This window comes from Sander vitreus, chromosome 7, assembly GCF_031162955.1.
Source record: "Sander vitreus isolate 19-12246 chromosome 7, sanVit1, whole genome shotgun sequence".
NCBI lineage: Eukaryota > Metazoa > Chordata > Actinopteri > Perciformes > Percidae > Sander > Sander vitreus.
This window is the reverse complement of record NC_135861.1, coordinates 23782155-23792360: the sequence shown is the minus strand read 5'-3', so window position 1 is coordinate 23792360 and position 10206 is coordinate 23782155. Positions and strand designations below refer to the sequence as shown.

The 10206-nt window shown below is 43.4% G+C and overlaps 2 protein-coding genes across 11 annotated transcripts in view; one reads left to right on the top strand and one right to left on the bottom strand.

Moving 5' to 3' along the window:
- Nucleotides 1-83: 83 nt before the first annotated feature.
- On the bottom strand, nucleotides 84-2314 carry taf11 (TAF11 RNA polymerase II, TATA box binding protein (TBP)-associated factor). 2 transcript variants are annotated; one of them, XM_078255492.1, is made up of 6 exons: nucleotides 2292-2314; nucleotides 1396-1607; nucleotides 1043-1173; nucleotides 850-937; nucleotides 667-763; nucleotides 84-525 (listed from the first exon to the last, which is right to left on the bottom strand). In XM_078255492.1, exons 2-6 carry the CDS (start codon nucleotides 1564-1566, stop codon nucleotides 395-397), a joined length of 618 nt encoding a protein of 205 aa, XP_078111618.1. In that variant the 5' UTR covers nucleotides 1567-1607; nucleotides 2292-2314; the 3' UTR covers nucleotides 84-394. The 2 variants fall into 2 exon arrangements, with proteins under 2 accessions (XP_078111618.1, XP_078111617.1); XM_078255491.1 differs by lacking the exon at nucleotides 2292-2314 and adding an exon at nucleotides 1844-2283.
- Nucleotides 2315-2420: 106 nt separating this feature from the next.
- The window catches only part of anks1aa (ankyrin repeat and sterile alpha motif domain containing 1Aa), a 69406-nt gene continuing 61620 nt past the window's right edge, over nucleotides 2421-10206 (top strand). For 4 of the 9 annotated variants that reach the window (XM_078255486.1, XM_078255484.1, XM_078255482.1 and 1 more), the window contains exon 1: nucleotides 2422-3306. In XM_078255486.1, the coding sequence (XP_078111612.1) occupies nucleotides 3128-3306 (179 nt within the window). In that variant the 5' untranslated portion in view covers nucleotides 2422-3127. Of the gene's footprint in view, nucleotides 3307-10206 lie in introns of all 9 variants that reach the window. The other 5 variants (XM_078255483.1, XM_078255490.1, XM_078255489.1 and 2 more) reach the window with 2 other exon arrangements.

The window sequence follows — 10206 nt, the reverse complement described above, 5'->3', positions numbered from 1 at the left end:
AACTTGAAGGCATCACACAACCCCCCCCCCCAAAAAAAAAGCCTTTCTCCAAAACGATTTAATAATAGAGCCACAACAACAGAGCAATTTAAAACACTGTATTTACAACCATAATACATTAATAGAATTTCACACCATTTGCACTGTATGTTGCATCAAGTATTTACCTTAAAAATTAGAGGTGAATAGCAGGTCAAAGTAGAGCTTCTACAGCTGCCTTTATGTAAGAGACCCACTTGATTGTGTGTGTCTGTATTGACCATTCTCCAACACTACAGTCACTGATTTTGACTCTGGTTAGTAGGAAATAATCTGTGTCTAGTCGGCTGCACAAGCTATGGCACCACTTTTTTATTGAAGGCATGCTCCCCATACAACCTAAAGCACCGGTGCCTTAGTGGAAGAGTATTTGCTTGTACTTGGTGTTGGGAATCTGATCTCGGCTCTTTAACCTCCTCACTGCTTCCCTCATGTGCTTGGGCTGAAGCGGCGGCGTGTCTCCCCACTTCTCACAAACGTCCAATGCTGTGAGGACAAAGACAAACTGTTTAACTACACGATAGCAAAGTTTAAACTGCAGGGAAAAGTTCAAAATAAAAACGATGTAGCCATGTATTTCAGTTCATTTGATCTGAATGTGTTCTGTTTTGTGAGTCTGCCACCCACCTTCCTCAACAATTTCCCCAGCAAAAACTTTGGAAATACCAGACATGGCAATCACCACATTCTGGGACACGGACGATCCTGTTATGGACTGGATTAGCTAGAAAATGGAAAAAAGGACATCAATAAAATAGTTCCAGAGATAAAAAAAAAAAAAGAGACTGTCAGTGTTTAATACATGCTTACCCTCTTAATAGCTGCCTTAGGAAAAGCAGCCCGTCTGTACATCTCATAGCGATTCAGTTGCTCTTCAGAAAAGGACGACACCAAAACTCTAAGACAAGAACAGGGGGAGGGGGGTGATGGTTGTGTTAACCATAGGATGCAAATTTGGGTGTTTTTTTGGATTTGAATATTCTGTTAGAAATACCAGTCTTACTGCATCTTTTGTATTTCATCCTCATCAACCTTTTGGCGCTTCTCCTTTTTCTTCTCTGGTTCGACCTTTAGTCTTTTAGCAGAAGGTTCACCAGAGGTTCCCTCTTCCTCATCTTCTCCAGCTGCCATTTCCTTTACAGTGGAAAACATGTTAGAGCCACTAAAAACAACGAGATGTCCTTCGTCAAGACGGCATTCACTTAAATACTCTTGTACTGCTGCTTGTGTTTAGTTTACATTTAAGATTTAAGATGTTTGGCTTTTTTTTGTGTTGTTAAAAGGAAAATGACTGGTATGGTCCATTGGTCTTTTATTTGAGAGCCACTGTTAGACAAATCAAGCTGCAGAACTCACAGATTTAACCTCCTGTTTGGACTCATCTTGCGAGGATGACTCTTTGTTTTCATCTGTGGGTTTTGCTGTGGCAGACACATCTTCAGTTCCCCCTGATTTAGGATGCTCCTCGTTAGCAGAAGTTATTCTCTCAGGTTTAGCTTCAGGTTTGATCCGTGCAGGGTCAGCCATAATTACTCCGTCCCTCTAACAGTGGCTGACAGCTTCAGATTCTGAAATATCAACAAGGCAGTTGAGTAGTTAGTTACCAGTTTGGCTAACGTTAGATAGCTATCGTTTTGGCTTCCATAACGTTACTCGGATCAGGTCTGGAGCAAGTGTTGCCGCTACATGACAAAGCATAACCATCTTTTAACCAACATTACTCAGCTGAAAAGTATTTTAGCTACGTATGTGTTAATGATCAAACTTAGATAATAAAAATGGGATGGTTACCACATGCACCTACCTTCTCTGCAGCTAGGCGTCAACAAAACAGCAGCAATAGCCAAGCTAACGTTAGTTTCATGGATGTATAAGGTTAGTTTAGTAAGTGCACGGTAGTCCCTAGTTGGCAAGGAAGCCAACACATAACGCAGAGATTGCCCTTACAATTAATTACATTTAAGCAACTCCTTAGTCCAAGAGCAACGATGGCATCAGAATGCTAGTTTTCTCAGCTTATTGATAGCATTAGCACCGGGTTTCCGTTTCCTGTTTTGAATGAACTTTATAGACACAGGCAGCAAGACAAACACAGAGCATAAATAGGATCAAACAAGCGACCATTACACTTTTTAAACACTTTTTTGTTGTTGCTTTAACTGTTAGGAACACCTTTTTAAAAAGAAGGCTACGATTTAACTATTAAGGCACAAGTTCTAAACTATGTTACAACAGCAATCCCAACTGTTTACCTCTCACCCATAGACTGCCTACATACGGTATGTCATCTCAGGTGTTGTGAAATGTTCCTGTTCACACCCCCATGAGGGAATTTGACACGGGTTGTTTTCAGCAAAAATGTCATGAATGGCAACACTACTTCCTACTTATTGGTGAAAGTCTCATCCAGTTCCCAGTTATAATAGACTAAAAATAGGTTGTTACATTTGGTGACGGTAGTCTATATCAAGTCAAGTCAACTTTACTTGGAGTATACGGTAGGTTAGTAGCCTAAGTATATTTTTAGAGTAAATAAATGTGTCTAATACGTTTGTAATACAAATGAAAGGGATAGGTTTGGAAATTTGCTGTGGACTCTAGATGTGACACTAGACTAGATATTTCAAACACTGGATGTGTAATCCTGCCCATTTAACATAATTTAGCTCGGGCGCCATCTTGCTTAAGCCCATCCACCTCCCTTATTAAGCCGCTAGAGCCTAGGGCGGGGGAGCTAGGGGGTATGTGTGTGTCTGAAGCGTTTTGGATTGGAGGTGCAGAAAGAAAGGGCAGTTTCGAGGAAGTGACGGACGAGGCTCAGGGGACTGGTCAGAGGAAGTTTGCTTGATGGTGGTACCGTGCTACTGAACGAAACTTTTCCCCCTTGAGCACCAGCGGCACCGTGGACCGGGGACGGACGGATCCAGCGGCGGTGGGAGCTTTTGTTTCCTCGCCACACGAGCAGTACTGAGGAATAACTTGAGGTCGGGAGAAAACGGGAATCGCAGTGGAATTTCACTCCCGCAACCAAGCCCCCCTTTTTCTTCTCTTCCCCGCGCCTCCTCCGGTTTTTTTTCTGGGATTCGCGATGGGGAAGGAGCAGGAACTTCTTGAAGCGGCGCGCACGGGGAACCTGGCCGCTGTGGAGAAGCTTTTATCCGGGAAGCGACAGTCCGCTGGGACCGGCAGCGGTTTGTATGGTACCGGTGGAAGCGGCAACAGCGGCGGGCACGGCGCCTCCTCTCATCCGCTCTCCAGTCTGCTCAGGTAGGCTCTGAAATAGGGAATCAGAGGCGGATATAACTGAATGGGAGACAGTCAGCAGAGTTGTCGCTGTCAAATATTGTGTGACCATTTACTGTTAAAGCCTATAGTAAAGTATTGAAATACCCCTGGCTACATACACAGTGTAATGCGTATTTTGCATTGCCAAACAAACAACCTTAACCAGTGCAGCGCAGAAGCAGTGGCATGCTTCTTTGTTAGCTTCCAGCTCTGTGTCCCTGCCAGCTGTACTGTAATGTGCATAACCGACCTGGTTAGTAATAATGCAACTAAACTACAGAAACCTGCAACAAAACAAACCATGAGCTCTTTAAAAACTAACACGGATGCATTATTAATCGCTAACATACAGTCTAGACCTGAACACTCATGGTGAAGGTGGAGTAGAAAGCCAGTTGTCAGAACCAGACTCTGAGCATTATTTTACTGTTTGCAAATCTTTTTAAACCGCTCTAGATTTAAAAACTCCTTTCTTTACTTCGGTTGCATAGGTGTTCAGATATCGTTTCTATCTATCAGCAGTCACAGGGACGTCCTCATTCAGGTTGATGTGGTTTTTCACAACCATGCAAGGCTGGAAAGGTTTCGTCTTTTTTTGAGGTTTTGCTTGTCACCAATGCTTTTTGTCCTGCACATTCCTCCTATATTAGTTGTGAGTTCTGATTTAGAAATTAGACAGCAACCTTTACTGTAACCGTACTGTATAGTCAATATACAGTACCTGTCATACTTGCCAACATGCCACCTGTGCAGTGTGCACATACTGTAGTTTGGAGATGCTCAGATGAAAATGCCTAAAATGATTTGGAGTGCTGGTCTAGAGAACAGGAAACATTTGCCTTAAATGGAAGATATTGGTAATGGGCCGGTAGTACCAGTTTTTGATAATGTAAGATTGCATCAAATTCCTCACAGTATTATGAAGAGGCAGCTTGGCTGGGCCTTCTCCATCCCTGTAACTTTGTGCAGATGAGGGCTGCTGGGTAATATGAAATAATAGGACGAAATATAATAGATCTGATAAGTTCCTAGTTTAATTTTGTCCCACAGATGTTATCTGAATAATGGGCCACAACAGGGTTGTTGAATTTCCCTGGGCTAAAACATATTTTTCTGAAAAGGATATTAGTTTCATAATGCATCCATAGCTGAGACCGCGATTGTATGCAATATTAAGACTTGGCAAGCAAGAAAAGATCAGCTTTGTTGTTGAGAAGAGCCTTCTTAAAGCTTCATAGGCTTCTGTATGTCTGCAGCCTATAGATAAAAGTGAAATTGCTTGTAGATGTGTTAAGATAGGTTAAGTGCTGCATGTCAAAAGCCTACAAGTGGCTTCCCTGCACCCTTATTTAAATGATAAGCACATGCAGGTGAACATCTGTCAATCAAAATATATAATATTGCTCTGCTCCTCTGGGATCCTGGTGCCAGCCACCTTCATTTAAGGAACAAGTGTTACGGCTCTAGGTGATGCATCGCTGTGTTACTTGGTACAGACTGCAATGTACTCAAGGTAATTACATTAAAGCCGTCTAATCGGAAATCCAATTCAGGGATGTCATGCAGTCAAGGCTGGCTCTGTTTCCCCCTCACAGATCTGTGTGCAGACTGAAGAGCCCATTGTGTCATCTATTCTGACTTGAGTAATCAATGTTTGGCAATGATAGCACTGGCAAATTATTGGCTAGACTTTGTAGGAAATGATGTACTACGGGTGTCTTAAAATGCCTGTTGCCTGTGGACATCTAAGCTTGTAGGACATACATATTCTTAGAATATAACAAGTTGCAAAATGAGTGACCACGGGACAGCCTGGGGGCTTGTGGCTGTTGTGTATGGCATTTGATTTAGTTTGCATAATGAAAATGTCTTGTGTATTTATTTATTTTTTTTCCTTTATCAGAATGGCTTTGTAACTTATTCATCATCCATTGTTGGAAAGCGTAGGCCTGTAATCCTGTCAGAAGAGATTTGATCTGTCTTTAGCAAATTCTAGCCTGTGTTGATTGTGAAAGGAATGTGTTTTTTTGTTTGTTTTTACACTCTTGCTGGACTCCACTTTATACAAACACTTTAACTTCCATTTCTATAATAAAACGTATTTGTAATTTTAGTTATTCTGTAGCCTAACAGTCCATTTAATTAGACTGGTGTCTTGTGCGCTTACAACAAGATGTTAGGCCCAATGCGGAGAATAAAGTCAATAACAGCTACAGTACCTGTTTATTGTATAGATTAACCCACAGGCTATGCAGATGAATAATCTAACCCTAATAGGGTGTGTGTGTGTGTGTGTGTGTGTGTGTGTGTGTGTGTGTGTGTGTGTGTGTGTGTGTGTGTGTGTGTGTGTGTGTGTGTGTGTTTCAAATAGATTTTTGCCATACTTGCTTTGGAATGGGGTGCATGTCAAGACTTGCGTTGTTTTTGTAACCAGGCAGTTGTAGAGCTCTGGTTTGAGGAATGTCTGCTTTCCCAGGAGGCTGCATCCCAGCGGTTGCCATGGGATAGACACTGACCCCGACATGTTTAACACTGCTGCCGCCCCAAACATTTGTTCCGTGGTGCTCCATTATCACCAAAATGAGCTGGGTGGGGCTTCCTCAAGTTGGAAGGTCATAGTGCCACTGTGCAGTGATGATGGATGCAGAAACTTGATGAGTTGATACTGTTTGTTGGAATTATTTAGGCCATATCGGTGTCTATATTAGGCTTCATTTAAGGGCATACATTTGCTGTGTTTTTCTCCATACCATAGTTTTTGCTAGAGCCCCATGACCCGTTTTGATCCCTGAGGTCTATGGGAAGAGCTCTTCACTATAGCACTTCCTGGACAAGGTTGTCCAAACACAGGCAGCTGTTGCGGTCTGACGGAGGTAAGACAAGTCCCTGGCAGAGAAAGTGCCTGCCCACTGAGGGGAAATTAACAGAGGAATGCATGGAGTTCTGGACAGACGCTCTGAGAGCTTATCCAGATGAGGGCTTGTCTCCCAGCTTCACAGCCGTGTCCTTTGTCCCACTGACAAAGCGTAGAATCATGGCTTTTCATATTCACATCAGGCCTTAAAGACCATTCTGGGGCTTTTCTGTACTTATTTAGATTTCCAAAGAAAATTGAGCTGTCATTTGAATAGAACTGGACCACCTATTTAGAGTGTTCTACCCGTTACTCCTGTAGGCTAATACAAGTGGGGATTTTGTAATATGTGTTGATAAAAGTCAGCTTTAGATATCAACAAAGGCCTCTTGTGATTCTTTTCTCTAAATGCTAGCGAGGAAAGCTATCCGTGTGATGACTTGGTTAGCATTTTAAGAGGCTTGGGCACAACCCCAAATCATTCCATCCCATTACATCCACAATTTCTGGCTTATCCCAAGCAGACCCATGCTGTCAGACTGGTGTCAGCCAAGAAAATGCCTGCTGCATAAAAACAAGCACATACTGTCCTTTTTTATTTTATTTTAAACAAAATTTCCCCGGAGCTTCTCTGTTATTAGGTGTGTAGGTGCACTGTAGGACTTGGGATGGTGTGTCTGCAGATGACAGGCTCACAGCGGGACTCTGACACCCTCGGCTTTTAGCTGGGTTTCTAGTAGCTATCAACGCTCATGCAAACTGTCTCACTGCCTGCTGTTTGTGTGCGGGCAGACAGCGGTAACAAGGCCGTTTCTAGCACTTTTACATTACTGGGAAGAGCGTCGGACCATTCCTACGTAGCTAACAGCAGGTCTGGCAGTCACATTTCATCAACTGTTGACCTCTGAACCCAAAATGAAACTGTAGCTGGTTCAATCCAGGAGGGAGCAGTGGTAGCTGGGAAATCTAACACCAGCGTGTTAGCATTCCAGGAGCATCTGCGTTTGGGATGCTCTGCGCGTGATGTTTACAGCCCATGTTTGTGTAGTCTAGGAAAGCAGGCGAAAAGCACTTAGTAGCAGTGATATATTCCACGTGTGTGTGTGTGTGATTGGGGGGGGGGGTAGAAACTGACAAATACAGTGTCCTTTCCACGCAGTATATGTAGCTATCTTTACTTTAACCTAATGACGGGTTGGTCAGGGGTTTCTGAGTGGAGTTGTCTGAAACAGAAAATGAATCTTGTAAGGATGCCAAGCAATGATGATAATAACAATGATATAAATGGTGCTTTTCACAACATGACAAAGATCTTAACAACACATTTGTGGCTCTTGGTTCTCTTTTTTTCTTTCTGTGCTTCCTGTGTTAAAAGTTGATTATGAATGAGCAGGACAGCAACACAAAGACACAAAGACAAATGCGTGCTTGTTTATGTAAACTCTATTTCACCCCACTCACTTAAAACCTTCTAATAACAAATGGACAAATGGAGAAGATGAGGCTGCTGAGTTTGTGGTGCATCTCTGTGTGTGGCGTTTGAACCCTTTTGTAGGAAGAGGTACCACAACGACCAGAGACTTCCGGCCCCCCCTCTCGACCTGTGCGGCCCTACATGTGTTAGCTGGCTGTTTGCAGCCCCGGACCCAGACATTTTCATCAGTCTGGCTTGCTGGCTGGCGTCTTCCTTTCTCTCCCACTCTGCTGCTCTCAGCAGTCTTCTTGCCCACCTGCTGGGCCCACGCCAACCTCCACTCCACCTCCAGACTTCAAACATGTTGTGCATGGAGCCAGAGTAATGGCACTGCCCTCAATATGTCCACACAGGAAACAAATTATCCAAGATCCCCTTTTGCTTTGATATTTGTGCAAACTGTATAAAAGAAACGTAGCATAGTATTCTAGACTGGATAGCCTCAGAATGAGTAAGCAGATTGGCAACAGACTAACTGCTGGTATTAAAATCTTGTCCTAAGTGATCCAATTACAAGTGAGTGGATAGCTCTTAGTACAGGTGTGAATGCACCCAGGACCAATTGAGATCTGATCACTCAGACTACATTCAGAGGTGGTCTGGGCCACATATAACTTCTTTTTTTTTTAAGCAGTGTGCACACACCTATGAGTACTAGGCCACATTAAGAACTGCCTATTCAACTGTGAGCAGTACTAAGTACTCATCCAAAGTATTCATGTCACAGAAACCACTGAGAGTGAACTGTGTGTTTTGGATGTTATTATCCTACTGTCGATGATGTGTCTGTGTTTTTGTTCGGGTAGTCCCTGCTCTTATATCCCCGGCTGACTGGAGCTCTGTGCCCCGCGGTTGCCTGGAAAAGGCAGCTGCTGGTATACAATAACCACATTTTTTGTTTCATAAAACGTGTCAGAATTCAGGAATATGTAGGATATTGCTACCGAGTCAGATGTTGCTATTTAGAAGCCTACTCCATCCATCCGGCAAGATCTTAGCTGAAACTGCACCTCAGCCTGCTCTTTCAAGCGAAATGCTCAGAGGATGTTGGTGTGAAACGGTGAGATCTGTTTCGTTGTGCAGTGGCGTCTGCTGTGAAGTCGGTGTGGGAAACGCCAACTTGTTGGATAACAGGCCCACCTTTTTTAGCCTGCCACCAGTGATTTTCATGCCCCTCATTTTGATTCTGCTGGAGCCCATTGGAATGCTCTGATCATAGTCTGTGGGCATATGCAGTTTATTTACACGTCCTGCTTTCACTTTAAACAAGTATGTTTCAGTAGTACCGTTAAAATGTTGGTCAGACATTTCTTTAAAAATAAATTCCAAATTAAAACATCTGAATTGGTGAAGTCTGGCAATTTAATTACTTGATACATTTTGAAGGATGCCTACCTCAAACACCTCAATAACGTTTTTAGGTGCTTTTTTTTTTTAGCCACACTAGCAGCATGGCTCTATGGATGGCATTGTCGGTCAATCCACTACTTTGGTCCAGACCGTAATATCTCAACAACTAAATTGGGTGGAATGCCAAGAAAGTTTGCACAGATATTGATGGTCCCTAGAGGATGAATCGTACTGATTTTGGGTCATCCCCTGATTTTCCATCTAGTTTTCCACCATGAAGTTGTGGTTTTGGGTGAGATCTCTTGAGGTCTGTTGGATGAACCGTCAGGGAACTTAGTACACACATTCATGTCACAGTTGCTATAACTTTAATCTGTATCAGGAGTCCTAGAAAATCAAGTCCTAACCATAAATGGTCAGTACAAAGCAACCGTTTCAAGCTTTTTTCCCTCCCAGCGTCTATAAAGCCCCTGACACACCAACCCAGCAGCCAACCGTTGGCAGTCGGACTGATCAGTCATCTCCCCGAGGTCCAAAAAGTGCCTCAGAACACACCGAAGCGACGCCGACTTGAGCGTACGTTCTGCGCGTGCGCGAGACGTAATACGTCTCCATAACAGCAGGCGGCGCTAATCTGTATTGTCGGCCAAAAAATTAAAACCAGCAGCTGATTGGACGAACGTGTCACGTGGGTCTGGCTGCTCCCGGATTTTTCAACCGGGCATAATGGCGGCTTTGTTCGGAATACTATCTCATATTTTACGAAGATAGTTCACCGAAACGTGTTTCTGAAAAAAATTAATTCAGATCAACAAAGGTCAGTTTAAAAGATTTTCGTCAGATTTTGAGAGGCTTAGTCACACTCTTCCCGCTCGTCATTTCCGGGTTAGCACTCCACCAATCAGATTGGTCATTGAGTCCAACTGCCCGCCCTCCGACCCAGCAAGTCAGGTCGGCCAAAATGAAGGCTGACAGCTCCTCCGTGCCAATGACGGCACGGAACACACAGAACAGACTCGAGTCACTGACCTCGCCAGACTGTCCGACGGCTGATTATCGGGTTGGTGTGTCAGGGCCATTACACTGCTCAACAAGAAAACAGGCTAATTCTTACTTGTAGTTTATGGGCAAGGAGACACTGTTGCATTTACTCATAGGCATTATATACTATGGTTTTATGTTTTCTTTTTTTATTTCCCTTATT